Source organism: Emys orbicularis, chromosome 6, assembly GCF_028017835.1.
Source record: "Emys orbicularis isolate rEmyOrb1 chromosome 6, rEmyOrb1.hap1, whole genome shotgun sequence".
In the NCBI taxonomy this organism is placed as follows: domain Eukaryota; kingdom Metazoa; phylum Chordata; order Testudines; family Emydidae; genus Emys; species Emys orbicularis.
Window position 1 is genome coordinate 120606107 of NC_088688.1, and position 16311 is coordinate 120622417.

General features: G+C 43.6%; 1 protein-coding gene across 1 annotated transcript in view; it reads right to left on the reverse strand.

Annotated features, from left to right (window-relative positions):
* Nucleotides 1-3077: 3077 nt before the first annotated feature.
* Nucleotides 3078-16311, reverse strand: part of SUSD1 (sushi domain containing 1) — a 91690-nt gene continuing 78456 nt past the window's right edge. The window contains exons 17-20 of the mRNA XM_065405925.1: nt 15703-15958; nt 11349-11388; nt 6547-6640; nt 3078-3280 (exon numbers count right to left, since the gene is read on the reverse strand). Of these exons, the coding sequence (XP_065261997.1) occupies nt 3145-3280; nt 6547-6640; nt 11349-11388; nt 15703-15958 (526 nt within the window). The 3' untranslated portion in view covers nt 3078-3144. The remainder of the gene's footprint in view (nt 3281-6546; nt 6641-11348; nt 11389-15702; nt 15959-16311) is intronic.

A 16311-nucleotide genomic window follows, 5' to 3' on the forward strand; every position in this document is an offset into this window, starting at 1 on the left:
TCCCTGCCTTAAAGTGTTTAAACTTTAAATAGACACAGAGAGGTGACATGACTTGCCCAAAGTCACACAGGAGGCTAGTGGCTGGTCTCCTTTTTCCCAGTCCAGTGCCCTATCCACTGGACCATACTCTATGTTCCCGATTCTGCATCATTGATGCCAATGTTAATTTATCTGTTCACTTCAACAGAAGTACGCACAGTTTCTTTCACAGTGCACTGTGGGTCCTTTGGGATCCTATTCTGTGAGAGGCTGTGCCGTGAACTCCCACTGACTTCACTATGAGTAAAGGCTGCTCAGCACCTCCCATAGGATTGGAACCCGGGTGAAACAAGGCAGAATTTATGCACATACTTTATGTAGCATATATTTTCATTCATTTTGTTCTTAATTATCTTCAGTAATGGAAAAAGATGTCTAGGGTTTGAGTTAAATTTAAACAAAATGCAAAATGAAGTAACAATAATGCAACAAGAATAATTAAGCTCTTCTGTTCTTAATTAGTGAAGGAACAAATTACCAGCTCCCAATCAGTGGCACAGTAAGGGAGTTCTTACTGAGCTGCTGATGGTTGGAGACTTGTTATTATAAGGGCAGATTTTGAAATGTTTTGAGATCTTCAGTTAAAAAGGTGCTATCGAAGTATGGCTATTGCATTAGATAGGTGTGAACTGATCTGAAAATTTTTACTTCTGGGGGGATTCCGTGCCACTGCACATGTGCAGAATTTATGTCTCCCGCAGATTTCTTTGCTTCCCCACAGAAAAATGACTTTCTGACTGGGAAGCAAAGGGAAGCCACAAGAGCCGTCATGTGACCCTCTCCAGCAATATGTTTTGGGTGCCCAGGGCAGCTGTCAGAGAGGTCAATCACTGTGGGACAGGGGGGCAGGACTGGGGAAGACCTGGCTGATGGCGCCTACCCTGCCCTGGGCTCAGCTGCTAGTCCTGGCTGGACTGGGGAGGACGGGACTTCATCTTCTCCTGCACAGTATCCGGGGCTGGGTCAGACCCACCCCCAGATTTCTCCCCCAGCTGCAGGAAGCTCTGCAAACTCCCTCTCCCCTCCCCCTGCTTCCTGCACCCATCGCTCCTTAGCTGCAAGGGGAGGGATCCCTGTACAGGGAACTACTCCATACGTCCAACCCCCATGTATCTAGACCCCCCCATACCCAGACCCTCCCACTGAGCCTCATCCCCCACGCACTTAGGACTCCCCCCCAATGAGCCCCACTCCCTCTGCACCTGGACCTCCCAATGAATCCCCCATACCCAGACCCCTGCCAAGCTTTATCCCCCCATACCCAGACCCCCCCCCCCCGCTGAGCTCCAACCACTTTCACGTGGATCTGCCTGCGGAGTCCCATTACTGTTGCACCCAGCGTGCCCCACACAGAACCCTCTCACCCCACACCTGGATCCCCCCCACAGTAACCCCTCCACACTTGGATCCTGCCTTGCTGAGCCTGCCTGCCCACACCTGGTGCATGTGGCAGGGCCCTGGGGTGTTTCTGGGGCAGGTCCGGTCCTTGTGCTGTGTCAGGGTTGGGTGCTGAGTCCGTGTCCTGTGGGGAGCTGCACAGTGATCTCCCATCTCTGAGCAGCCAGTGACCTGTGCTCCCCAATGCCATGCTGGAGCCTCCACTTTTATTTGAAAAATAAAATTTGCAGAATGTTAAAATACTGTGTGCAAAATTTTTAATTTTTTGGCACAGAATGCCCGCAGGAGTATCCACACCACATCCGCACCACACCTGCACCAGTATCCACAAGCAGAGAATAAAAAGGTTCCCTTGTCATTTTCAATTGCAGTTTGCCTCAGCCAGTAGCAACAGACTCCTGAAGTCTGTAATACTTTACATTTTAAAATAACCTCTTTTAGTGCTAAAAAACAGCACAACCAAAAACAGAGATAGTGTGACTAAACCTAAAACACCCTTCAAAGAGTGGTCAGAAACACAGGAAACCAAACAAAAAGATTACTGTGTACACCCTGATACAGAATACGAAAGCAAACATACATCAAAAACAATCATAACTTGGAAAAACAAGACAACACAGGGCTAAAAATTACGATCTTTTTATTTCACTAGTTAGCATGATTTTGCTATCATTCTGGAGTGACTTCTGAACAGGAACTGAAGTAAAATCAAAAGTACTTGAAACTTTCTTATACAGGAAAAATTCACTAATCCGGAATGCATCACAGCAAATTGGCTGATTTTATCCAAATCAGGTTATATTAACCAGATGTTACATTAAACATGTGATCTTCATGATTCTCCACAACTGTAAATTATGACAGAAGTATAGAGATGAAATAAATTGCAATTGAAGACATGTAGCTCCTTATTAAAAAAAATCAGAAACCATTAATGCTGCACAGTTGATTAGCACACTGCACTTAAGTCAATGTTATATAGGTGCATGTAGTATTTTGTAGCTTATTTGCAGTAATCCTTAATACCTCCTGAACACATCTGTTTGGTAACACATATCTAAGTGTGATTACTCAACTCTATAACACTTTTAAACTTTTTATTGAAGCTACACTTACTTTTAATGGATTGAGCTTTCTATTTGGTCATGCAACAGCTGCTTTTTGGTTTTAACTTGGGGGGGAGGGGCTAGTGTTCTCTGACATTCTAAAACAGATTATGGACCTAATTGATTTTCAAATAGCAATTTGCTCTTTGAGTAATCCCATTGAAATCAACGGGACCATTTGTGGAGTCAAGTTTACTCATTGTGAGGGTATCAGAATACGGTCTGGCCTTAAAAGAATTTTGTTCTTTCATTTGAACTATATATTACTAACAGCAACAACATACTCCAAGACAGCTGTTATACTGGGTACCCACATTTCTAGGAGGGTTAAAAGCTTTTCACCTGTACATAGAGGCTTGGAAATGTGCTTGCACGTTTCTTCTGACATACACACCTTGGTGAAAGTCCTAAACTGCGCTAAAAGTAATGAAGAAATCAAGGAAGGCCTGAGTATCTCACTTTCCATTTCAAACGCCAACTGTTCATGTAGTCGTTGGCGTAGGGTGTGCAGATACAGTAAAGGGCAGTGCAGTATTGATGTAACAAAGAGATTCTGGATTCTCTCTCCTTCTGTCTTCTAGGCAAATGGGAGATGAATGCATTACAGAAGAGACACACTTTCAATCTCTAGGAAAGATGATGCAATACCCCCTCCTGCAGCATCCATGGTAGTCTCATAGGATACTCCTTTGGCCAGTGCAGCTGGAGGTATATGGACTGTGCTGTGGAGATAAGAACTGGTGAGGGAGAAAGGGAAAAAAAATCTAGGTAAACAAATATTCAAATAAGAATTCAAGCACAGAACTTACAGGAGAGCTAGTTTCTATTTATAAGATAAACAGGCAAGAAGGTTTCTATAGAGCTCTGAAGATGGAAGGCACTATATAAATGCTGAACTTTACTACGACTGTATAGTAATAGAAGGAGAGTACTCTAAGAGCGGAAATGTCCTATGAAGAGCACCACCCTAGTTTAACCTTGGCACCGACAGAGCTCAGGTACAAACACAGCTTACAAGAGTGCTGCAGTCTTGCCACTAAACTTCTGTGTCTGTATGGGCATCGGCAGACAGCAGGAAGCCCAATGTCAGGAGTGAGTAACAGATGGAGGTGAGGGAAGGACAGGAAATTCTAATAATAAGCAAATTTGGGCTAATGCATACTTTAAAGTTATTTTTGAAAAAATAAGGTATATTCTCTATGGCTGTAAACACCTCAGAGTGCAAGCTCTCTTCCTGAGCCAGATTCGGAAAGCACTTACTGCCATGGGTGAGCAGTTATTCAGACGAACAGCCCCAGTGAAGCCAATAAGCAGTCTTCAGAATGAATTCAAAACCTGGTCCGCTGTCATAAGGTCATTCAGACACCCAAGCCACTCGGCACTTACATGATGATGCTGGTCAAAGGGAGCTCTCTCTGGTGTTAGAAGCCACAGAAATAATAACGCAACTGCTGGGATTCCCTCTGACACCATTTCCAGAACCCCTTGTCCAGTTCTGGAAGAACACTTCCGGTTCCTTTATTTGGCATACAGCAAAGCTATGCTGAGTTGACCAGACTCAAGCGTACGGGGTGGGGATAGGGGGTACCACACATCCAAAGTTACACCAAACTCTTCCTTTATATCTATTTACACATCAAATTGCATTTGCAATTCTTTACACCACACATTTTTAGTTTGGCTTGCTTACTTGCAGGAACCAATCCCTGTACAACATGCTCTGTCCATGTGCTGTTCACATGTTACATTCTGTGTTTATCTTGCCCACAGTCCCTAGCATTCAGGTGTTGCTGCTTATCTTAGCTAGCACAGACATTCTCACTCCAACATACAGTTTGTCAAGCCCCTATTTACAACTTAACCTTCCATTCACCTTCTCAATTATGCCCACTAAGAAATGAGGCAAGTTACTTATGTCAAGCCAGGCCTACACCAACACCAAATGAAGGCTAGCAATAGATAAAATCACACAAAACGCTCATTTGCTATATGAAATTAGTCAGCACTGCTATGTTTTCACTGCTTCTATTGCTGCACTGACAGCAAAATACAAGGGTTACAGCTGTGGCAGACTTTCTCTGCCTCAAGCTGACCTGTTCCGTCTTAGCAGAGAGGAAGGACCAAGCATTCAATTGCAATTTAACAACTACTTAATACTAACAAAAATCAAACAAAGGCCCGAAGTCCAAAGGAAGAAACCGCTAGCTCTTGCCACGCAAGAGAGGCGCTCCGACTGACCACCCCGGGCGGTAAGAAGGAACTGAGAGGGCATGGGCCAGCGGTGGCTGATATACCGCGGTGTGAGTGCGGCACGCTGGAGGGCACCACAGCCGGCCCTACGGGTACCACTAAGGCAAAAATCTCCGACGGCCGCGAACATGGGCGCGCGCACCTAGAATGGAATCGACACGAGCAAGCACTCAGAGTAGAAATCTTGTTACTGTGCCCATTCCCAGTGCTTGATTTTCTCCCAGGAGATAGACAATGTGGTAGATTGATACTTACAGAAAGTAGGGATATTTGGTACCCATGAACACGGGGACTGTAATACCCAGAGGTGGGGAGGGTATCCAGGACAGAGGGAATATGGGGTTTCCACTCTCTGTCCCTCTCAGACATTCCTTTGGGAAAGGGCCAGCCTCAACCTCTACCAGAGGCCCCATGAAAACAGGCTGCTCAGGGAATGTCAGGGGATTCTCCATCTCCCTTGACCTACTCTGGTCCACTGCCCCGATGAAGAGACAACTGCCGACTCCTTGTTCTGCCACAACACCCCTTGGGCTGACTTTCTGCTGCAAGTGGCCCCTGTGTCAGAAGGCAGCACAGATCCTGGAAATGATTCTAGCCCAGTTTACTTGGAAGGTTGGTTTAGGCCCAACACCCTATTCCAAAAACATTAAAAAACCTGCAGTACTTTGTGAAGTTCATCGTAATGCTTTGCTGCCAAGGGAACGTGGCTATCGCTTTCCTCCTGAAATACTGCCAAGAGCACAGCCAGGCTTTGGAACCTTCGCTGTGGAATTTAGATCACAAGAATCTAATTAAAACGTAGCCAACCCCAAATAATCCCTCTCCCTTCTGCTCCCCATCTCTTTATGAAATGAAACTCTCTCTCATGCCATTCTATTTCTGAATGCCAAATAAGCAGCTTAATTGATCAGAGCGCTGTATCTCACCACCCAGAAATCACCGGCAACTGGCCTCTCATGTGATACATAAGTGAGAAGAATGGCAAATTCCAGAGAGAAAAAAGTTTGGGCAAAGACATATTTAGAGTTACAATTAAATTTTTATTAAGGAGCATTTTACTCATAAACCTCCCCCCGCCCCACAGGATTACAGAACAAAACAATGTGTTTTGCCTTGGAAGAAGGGCAGTTTTAAAGCTACTGTCCCTGCATGAAGGATCATCTCCAGCCCATGTTCTAAGCAGTCACTTTAACAATCTCCCCAAGATTTTACCATAATTTTTGTTCAACGTTTCATTAAAGGCCCACCTCTACTCAGCAACTGAGTTTTACTATTCCTTTGGATGGCTCCTTACAACAAAATTAGGATGTTTGTAACGGTGACGATTGTAGGTGAACCAACAGGTCATAGGTATGGACATGACAGCAGTGTTGCCATTAAGAACGGCTACTTTATTCTCAGAACAGCACCAGCATAACTTCATTTATCTATCCGCCATTCAACTGAAACCGCTGTGATCTGAAGCTTTGATGAGAACTGCTTTCCCATTCCCTCTTCTAGTTAGATGAACCACCATTTTTGCTGATGCTCCCCCCAAAACTTTGAGGAGAAATGGGCTTGTACTTTATCAGCTAGTCAGTTCAATGCATGGATCTCTCACAGCACAGGGAAAGTGGGGAGCTCCTCATGTAGCTTCTAACCACCTGATAAGCCTTAACAGAGGAGGCTGGTTGAGAAAGGCTGATAAACAAAACATGCAACCCCTTCCCCCTAAGAGAGCTACAAATTAAAGTTAATAGTTAACGTAACATACCGTGCTGCCAAGAAGGACAAGAACAGTATAAGGCAGACAGCAGTGACTGACCCTAATCCAGCAAGAGTCATATGTTGCAGAGCGGGTGATAAATCTGAAAGGAAAACATCCAACAGTTCAAGAAAACAAATACCAAAAATGGTGCCATGGTGCAGCACAGTCTTGTGATTCACTGCCTAAATCAAAGTTAAACTCTTACTCTGGATTTATTGCTCCAGCAAGCAGTAATTGAGCTGAACATCCAATGGCCAGCAGCCAGCTGAAGAAATGAGATTAATGGTATATTTCTCAAAAGAGATTACATTTTCCTGTCTATTACTTTCCTGCTCTCCACCTCCCCCTTTTTTTTACTTTTGACAGTCAAAGTAAATCAAGATCCTTTTCCTCTAACACCATCATGTGTTTCAGTCAAAGTCATAAGACAACGGTGTCTCCGGTGCTACTAACCAATCCGTCATCAAATGGCTCAACTCCTCTCCTCCAAATTCTTGCAATCTGGGTACTATTTCCTTTTTTAGGATGGTATCTACAGCAATATGAACACCACGGAATCACACCTGGGGAGAACAGACTGCTGTAGCACATGAACAAATCCCTCAAATACACCTCTACCCCAATATAACACGACCCGATATAACATGAATTCGGATATAACGCGGTAAAGCAGCGCTCCGGGGGAGGGGGCAGGGCTGCGCACTCCGGCGGATCAAAGCAAGTTCGATATAACGCGGTTTCACCTATAACGCGGTAAGATTTTTTGGCTCCCGAGGACAGCGTTATATCGGGGTAGAGGTGTATTTGTGTTAATGAGAACTGAGAGAGGGGGGTAAACTAAAAATGGCACGTGCCTGAGGAGAAGAAGAATGAATAATCTGCATATAAATACATAATGACTGAGCCCCGAAGTTTTCAATCAGGATAAGAGCAAGCCATTTCCCCATCATGGTATTTCAGAAGAAATAAGTGTGAAGGAGCTGTCATTTGTTACCAAACTTTTCAAGGGTCAACTCTATCAAAATGATGCAAATAACTCTTTGCTCTGACTGCATGAGTCACTTCTTATTTTCTACACATGCACAAGAAACAACATGCGCCTGTGTGACTGCAAGATCAGGGTCTGCAGTCATAGTGCTTACTTGTAGTCACGGAAAATGACTACCAGTGATAATTTCAGAATCGGGGTTTTAAGATCTTATGTGCAGTATTTGATCAGCCTCTGTACATGTTCAATTTTGGTCAGAACTTAAAAAAATACATAAACCTTTACTTCATCACAAAACCAGTTTTCATATATAAAAAAATCAAATATCCATGGAGCAGACTAACACGACAAAAAAACAAACAAACAAACAGACTTTTCACCCCTGTGTATTACTATATTTTAGTTAAAATCACTACATTCTGATTTTATTCAGACCGCTCTTAATTATAAGGCTGGAAGCCTATTTCCATCACTACTCTAGCAATCTTTATTACAGCAATTTAATGGATTATAATCAAAGCCTCACTAGAAGGCCTCTGCCACAGAGAAATCTGGTCTAAATAGCCACGGTTGTATTGAATGTCTAGATCTTCCTCTGTTTTGCAAGTGGAATAAAGAAGCACTCCTTAAGGAACTCAGCCTCTCAAAAATTCTCACAGCCTTTCAAGTTGTACAAGTCCCATAAGGCCATGGATACTGGTTGACTGGAAGACTGGCCTATCTAGGGGGAAGTGGAGACAGAATGGAAAGACAAGCCCCATTCCCGCACCCATCTTCCAATTCTCCTTTGCCCCCTCCCAAAGAGAAAAATCTAGCTGCACGCCAGAGGGTTGTAGTGGTATTCTAGGGGTGGACAGAAGACAGAGATATGAGAAAGGGGTAGTTTTCTGTGGCGGCATAGTTATTTTTAGTATTGAGCAGGAACCAGATTTCCACGTCATGGGAAAGTCCACAATTTCAAAACACTGTCCCCGTTCTGAAATAGTAGAAAAACAAGCCATTTTGAAATTTCCCAGGAAACATAATTTAAAAAAAAAATTAGTTTCGGTAGCAACATTTTGTTTTGATCAAACCAAAACATTTTCGTCTGATTTCAACCTTTTAAAAATTAATATTTTAATGTAAAAATCAATTAATTTAGTTTCAAAAAGTTGTTTAGAAACAAAAAAATAGAAACATTCCATTCAAAAAATGTCAAAAAACAGGACGTTTCAATGTTGCTGAAACACTTCATTTCAGGTTTTTTCCCCTAAACAAAACGTTCTCAAAACCAGACATGTTTTTCGACACATTTTGATGAACGCAGCATTTTTCATCAAAAAACCTTTTTGGTGCAAAAGTTTCTACTAGCTCTAGTTATTTTGCAGCTCTTACCAACAGGAAAAATACTCTTTAGAAAAACAGGCAGCCTCCACAGCTGCCAAATCCTTGAAGCTGGCCGAGTTTCTGAGAGCCAGAACTGCAGAGGCTATTGCTGGCCTGCAGAGAATCTTAAGTTTCAGAGTAGCAGCCGTGTTAGTCTGTATCCGCAAAAAGAACAGGAGTACTTGTGGCACCTTAGAGACTAACAAATTTATTAGCGCATAAGCTTTCGTGGGCTACAGCATCCGATGAAGTGGGCTGTAGCCCACGAAAGCTTATGCGCTAATAAATTTGTTAGTCTCTAAGGTGCCACAAGTACTCCTGTTCTTTTTTTAGAGAATCTTAAGTGTGGCAAGAAAGAATTCCTTCAGTTCATGGGAGAAAAAGTAAGTGTGTCCAAGGAAAAAACAAACAAACATGTGATGCTCCTGAAAATACAGTATTTTTAGAAATAGAATCTTTGGGAAGGGGCCTGACTGAGGAAGAAAATGGAAATTTTATCCTGTCTGAAAATTGGGTTTTAGCAATGTCACTCCAGCAATCAGGGGCGGTTCCAGGCACCAGCGCATGCCTGGGACGGCAAGCCTGCGGGAGGTCTGCCAGTCCCGCGGCTTCAGCGGCAATTCAGCGGCGGGTACGCCGAAGGCGCGGGACCGGCGGACCTCCCGCAGGCATGCCGCCGAATCCTCATTACCAGCGGACCTCCCGCAGGCATGCCGCCGAATCCTCATTACCAGCGGACCTCCCGCAGGCATGCCGCCGAATCCTCATTACCAGCGGACCTCCCGCAGGCATGCCGCCGAATCCTCATTACCAGCGGACCTCCCGCAGGCATGCCGCCGAAGGCTGCCTCACTGCCGTGCTTGGGGCAGCAAAATACATAGAGCCGCCCCTGCCAGCAATGAATGAAGAGCTCTGTGTAAGCTCAAAAGCTTGTCTCTCACCAGCAGAAGTTGGTCCAATAAAAGATATTACCTCACCCACTTTGTCTCTCTAATCTCCGGGGACCAACATGGCTACAACACCACTTCATTCTCCAGCAATAATTCTGTCTTACTAGGTACTGACAGATCAAAACCACCAGTCAGAATTTTTGGGATATTTCTGACTCTTAGATTCTACTCTGCATCAGGCATAAAAGCTTTCATACTTCACAAAACGTAGTTTTCCCATGGATAACGTACACCAGAGAAGAATGAAAGTTCCAGAGCTTTAGTGACTCATTTAGTTAAATAATTTGCATTAAAATTCCCTGATTAATCTTCTACCAAAAAGGCAAGTGAGGATGTCGGTCTAAGTTACGCAATTTCAGAGCGAGAGAAGGAAGAAACAAGTTTGCTTTGCTTTTCTGAATTCCTTTTACCCAAAGAGATTTCTCGTTTGGAGAATCCAGAGACAGGTATTCTTTCATTTTCTTTGCTTTTCTCCTATCAACACTGGCTGCTTGAGATGCAACAGACAAGAAACAACTATATTATCAATTAGCTGGAGGAGGAGGCCAGAATCTCCTCAGGGCAGAGACTGCTTGTACAGGCACTCAAATAACAGGTGATGCTAGTCACCATCTCTCTGTAGCACTTACTACTAGCCTGCCCTTTCATTCCTGGGAGATAGGATAATTTCCTTGTTTCATGCTTTAAAGCAAACTGGAGAAACAGGTCAGTTCTCCAGTAACTGCACTGGAGAAACAGTAATTGAAGGGTTCAGACATTTTGATGAGCAGAAAATACACTTTTTATGTTTCTTGTTTGGTGTTTTCATTTTCACCAGTTTGTTCAATGCACTAATGTTGTCCAACATAGCACACCTGTATAGCTGCTGAGAATTCCAGCAATGTTCTCCCCATCTATTGGCCTCAGTGGAATGTCAGTAGGTTGGAGGAGTACATCAGCTGGAGCAGGCCCATTTGTAAATGTTTATGGCCTGTCGCGACCCAGTAAATAGTCTGAGGGTGAAGGCCCTGGGGTGGTTTTGGTTGGGCCCTGCCCCCCCCCCCCCCCCCCAAGCTGGCTGGGCTTGGCTCTCTGCTCCAGGCGTTGCAACCCGCCCCCCTGACTGGACCAAATTTGTGAGAGTGGAGTTGTGACCTGGCTCATGGGGTTGCAGGGCCACTCACTCAAATTTGGCCTACTTGGACTCCCATCATCATGCTGGCTGGGTCAAACCTGAGTGGCGCTAGGACCCCAGAGTTTGCAGTGCCTGGAGAAGGGAGGTGAGCCAAGCCAGCCCTGTGGGACAGGAGCTGCCACGCGACCCTGTGAAACATTCTGGCGACCCAATTTTGGGTCCCAACCCAGAAGTGGAGAAACCCTGATCTAACGTTTGTAACGCTCCACTGGACTTCATTGCTAGCAGGGAATTAAACAAAAGCCACGGAAATTGTTAGTTTTATGCCAAGATATAGCCAGACAATGCAATGACAACTTTTGTTTTCTCATTAGATGAAAAACTGCCGTACCTTCAATTTGTGCCCAAACTGCACAAGATTGTGTCCTCATCTGGAAAGAAAAACACAACCAATGTCACTATTTCCCCAGGATATGTATTAAATCAACAAGCCTACACCATCCGTAAAGGCACTCAGACAAGAAACATTAAAATGTATTACAGGGGGAATGGATTCCTATGTTTTTGCTAGATCACCAAGCTTTCCTGAGAAGGCTATAGGCTATAAAGACCAGTTTAAAGAGAAAACTTTGAGGAAAGTCTAGCTCTCATCTTTCGGATAGAAAAGAGCAGATATCTAAAAACCCTACATGACGAGGGCTATAAAGTTGCATGGTTAAGCGTTCAAAAAGTTAGGAAATACCAAAGTTAAGGCTGCACATGCAGCCCTAACTCTGCCCCCTATTCGCATATACAGATTCCTATACAGTGATTAATTACATGGTCACTCACTGTGTCGCGAATAATATATTACACAATGTTTTCTCCACCCTTGAATACACATTTAGCACCTTATAATTTTTAAAGAAACTTTAATACAGTACTTACACTAATTTAATTTTCATAATGATCCAAAATATTGTTAGGGACAGACTTTCTATAAAATCTTGTTTAATCAGTTTTCCTCTCTCTTTTGATGTGTTCTCTTCTCTATTTTCTTTTTCTGTATCTCACACCCTCAAACATACATATGAATTTTAAGTACAGTACTACTCTATGGTGTATACTTAATATGAAGTGTGTTATGTACTTTACATATAAATGACTTACATGCACTCTGGTATTTACATATATTTTATTGAAGGTTTTAGACAAAAAAGTACACCTCTACCTCGATATAACGCGACCCAATATAACACGAATTCGGATATAACGCGGTAAAGCAGTGCTCTGGGGGGGGCGGGGCTGCGCACTCCGGTGGATCAAAGCAAGTTCGATATAATACGGTTTCACCTATAACGCGGTAAGATTTTTTGGCTCACGAGGACAGTGTTATATCGAGGTAGAGGTGTATACTATGCAGTGGATAAATAGTATGTAATCATGTAATTAAAGACTAAGGCGTGGTCTATACTGGGGGCGGGGGGAACGTGAGCTAAGTCGGTCTAAGTTACGCAACTTCAGTTATGAAAATAGCGTAGTTGACGTACTTAGAGCTACTTACCACAGTGTCTTCACTGCGGTAGGTTGACTGCTGACGCTCCCCCGTCGACTCCGCCTATGCTTCTCGCTCCGGTGGAGTACCGGAGTCGACGGGAGAGTGCTCGGCAGTCAATTTATCGCTTCACTAGTCTTCACTAGACATGATAAATCGACCCCCGCTGGATCGATAGCTCCAGAGGTAAGTGTAGACATGCCCTAAGTCATGATGGATCTGCACAAAGGGACAATCTTCATTTGGGGCTTTATTTTGAGCTTCTATACAACCTCAATGATATTTAATATAGTTTTTGCTATGGGATTTTCTAGCTGTTTAAAAGGATAAAAGATAGGATACAGAATGAACAAAAACAGACCTGCAGGCCTTCACTCTGTATGAGGCAACCTCCCCTAATACCACGCACCTAACAAGGTCCCCTGGGATTGAGCCAAGAGATCCTAATGGAGTCCTTGCTTCAGCCTACCTACTGCCATTTTCACTATGTAGACAAGTTAGTCATGCACCTATAGACAGTACAGCCTTCCACAGCAGTGCACTTTCCAAGTTTAGGAGAGAAAACACAAGCAATCTACTGCACATGTGTGCGCAACATGAGTTTTTCAAGACCAGTTGTCAGAACAGTTAAAGGCATTTTCCCCTCAATTAGGGTTCCTTATATTCCAAATTTCAACTTTCTACCCCTAGACTTTTCAATGCCTGTACTAAATACTACAAAATCCTCTAACTGGAATACCAAATTTACCTCCATCCCTCGCAGACTTACTTTTGCTTTTATTACATATTCACTCCACAAATGCTGAATGATGAAATGGGAGTTATAGAAGGTTTTATTTATGCTAAAGAAATGAATCCCACATCATTTTAAGCTCCAAGCACTATTATTTTTTCAGTGTCTTTCATTTTGGGCCTTGGCAGGTTGAGAGGTATGGAATCCATAAAGCAATCAGTGGGGACTGAAACAGGCACCAGATGGGTTGGAGCTAATTAAATAATACCACTCTCTCACTGAGAAGGACACATCCAGAGATGGACAATTTGTTCTGCTTAATGGAGGTTTTCATGATAGCTACAGATTGCCTGACACTATCTCCCAAGCCCCATCTCTCTCCAGAATTCCCACTTCTCACCTGCCAAATTTATCATTAGGAAAAATGATACTCTTCCATTATCTCGGCTTTCCTAGCTTCCTCCCTGATGCTCTCCAAGCATTCCCTGTTGGAGAGGATCAGGCGGCATGACATTTGGTTAGCGTAAGTGGATGTCCCTCACATTTCCCTCAGTCTTTCACATTTCACTCAGCTTGGACTGGTGCATAGGTTGCAATTTTATTAAAAGCCCTTTTCATTTTCTGGTTCTCATGTACAATGCTATGGGGCGTGGGTTTCCAAAACTGTAGGAGAATATTTAAAGGTGACCTGCAAAAGGAAAAGAATGGGATTGTGCCCTTTTTGGTTACTTTATGATGTATAAAGAAGACATGAAAGTTCTGTTTTTTTGAAAGTTCAGGTCCTGTATTACCCGGAATACTCTATGGCCTGGTCTACACTAGAAAAATTAACCATTGCGGACATCTGTTGTCAGGAACGAGTAATTTGTCTAGTGTAGACCAGGTATATGATGCGGAAATGATGACTTCACAAGAACAATAATGTGAAAGTTGAGCAATTTAGGAATTTAGTCACATTATTTAAAATTCTTTGGTCTGGTGTTTCCTAATAACTATTTAATATAAAGTGAGCGCTGTACTCTTTGTATTCTGTGTTGTAATTGAAATAAATATATTTGAAAATGTAGAAAAAACATCCAAAATATTTATAATAAATGTCAATTGGTATTTTATTATTGTTTAACACTGCGATTAAAACTGCAATTAATTTACCCGCTCCGGCCCTGACAGGGTTAAGGCCGGCCCTGGGAGAGGGCTGGGGCTGTAAGGAAAAGCCCAGGCTGCTTAGGAAAGCAGGCACTGCTGGGGCCATGCCCCAAACAGAGCACAGCAGGTCCTTATAAAAGGGCTGCTAGCTTGGAGCTAGACAGTCTCTCTCTCTCCAGTCTTGGAGGGAGCAGGGCCTGGCTGTCGGTAGTAAAGGTACGGGGAGTGAAGCAGGGCTGGGGAAAGGCCAGAGGAGCAGGGGAGCTCCAGGCTGGTGACTCCCCAGGCTGCAAGGCCTGGTCCTAGGCCCACCCCTGAGGTACTGGGTGGTAGAGGAAGACAGCAGGTCCTACCCCCTTGCCTATGATGACTGGCTCTTATACTGCAGTCTGCCCCAGGGAGCAGGGGCTCATTGCTGACTGTCAGTAGCCACCAGCTGAGGCAAGGTGGGATTAGGGGGTTGGGGTCCCTGGGGAGGGGAGACCCTGAGAGTAAGGGGTTACTGCCAGGGGGCAGCACCCCAGATAACGGGGCACCGAGGTCCGGGAGGGACACGGGGGCCCAGCGGCAGCGAGACGTCGGCCTGCAGAGAGCGCTCCAAGGCTGGAAAAAGAGCTAATTCCCAGGACGCCAGCAGGAGGTGCCGCAGGGGTAAGTCTCATGCCGTTACACAGCCCTATTTAACGTTAATGACTAAAAAGGCTTCCTTCTCCTCAAATGTTGAAAATTCAACAACCCTGCCCCTTCAATAAAGGTATGAGTGTCAATATACGCTCTCCCAATAAGTCTTCCCGCAAAACCAGGGGTGCCCAGAGTTGACATTCCCTGTTATTTATAAGGCTAAAATGCAAGTAAAACAAAAAACTCCATTAAAGAAAGTCTGGTCATCTTGTAGCATCACTTGGAAGAACAGAATACCGTAGAGTAAAAGCACTTGACTCAAAAGAAAGAATCATATGTTACTGTTGAGTGACTTTTAGATACTAACACTCCCTAAGGCTAAATTATGGCCTCTGTAAATTATAGGCACCTGTAATTACCTATGAATCAGTGGGATTTGTGCACTCATCCCTGAAGGCAGAAGTTGGCACTAAATCCCTAATCCTTTCCTTTGTTTATATTTCAGCATCCAGAATCACTTCTGCATTACAATGGTGAAGAGATCTGCAATCAATTAAAATGGCTACTTCAGGGTTTTATATCATCAACTTCTTGTCCCTGACAATATCATCAAAACAGAACAAAAAGCTAAAAATTTTCCCTGGTTTTCCAATTAAAACTTCTTTCATTCAACAAAGACTCAGAGAAAAGTTTATTTAAAATACCCATTACCTTATTCCATTGGCTTATAATTCTCAGTACCACACAGTAATCTTTCCCCTGCTTTAAGGGAGCATTATAGAATGCCCCATAGTAATGTCTGTCTCCAAGAGAAATCAGCATGTTGTCAGCAACATCCTCGGCGAGGAATTCAGCTGCCACATACCCCTCAGCATCAGTGGCATTGCTAAAGAAAGTCACAGCAGCCAGGGAATCACAAGTAAATGTGCTTTGCAAGGCCAAGGGAAGCACAATCACTTGATAAAAACTAGAATGAAACAGAAAAGCAGCCATCAGCATTCATTTCCATGCACTAAACACCAGAGAGAAATCATATTTGCATTTAGTCTTTCAAATATTTTGGCCCTTTGTTTAATAGTTTTCAAATCACTTACATCCCGGGTGAACTCTTTCCATGTGTGGGTGAAATATTTCCCTTTATATACGTGCTATTTATTGCCCTCTGTATAAAACAGACTATATATGCCTATCATAAGGCTAATTTTGCAAATTGCACACACAGATTTAACATGATTGGGCATGCTTATTTAGTATTTTCGTATGAGAATTGCCAACTATGAATCACTACAAACTGCCTGTTTGCTCAATTCATCCAACACA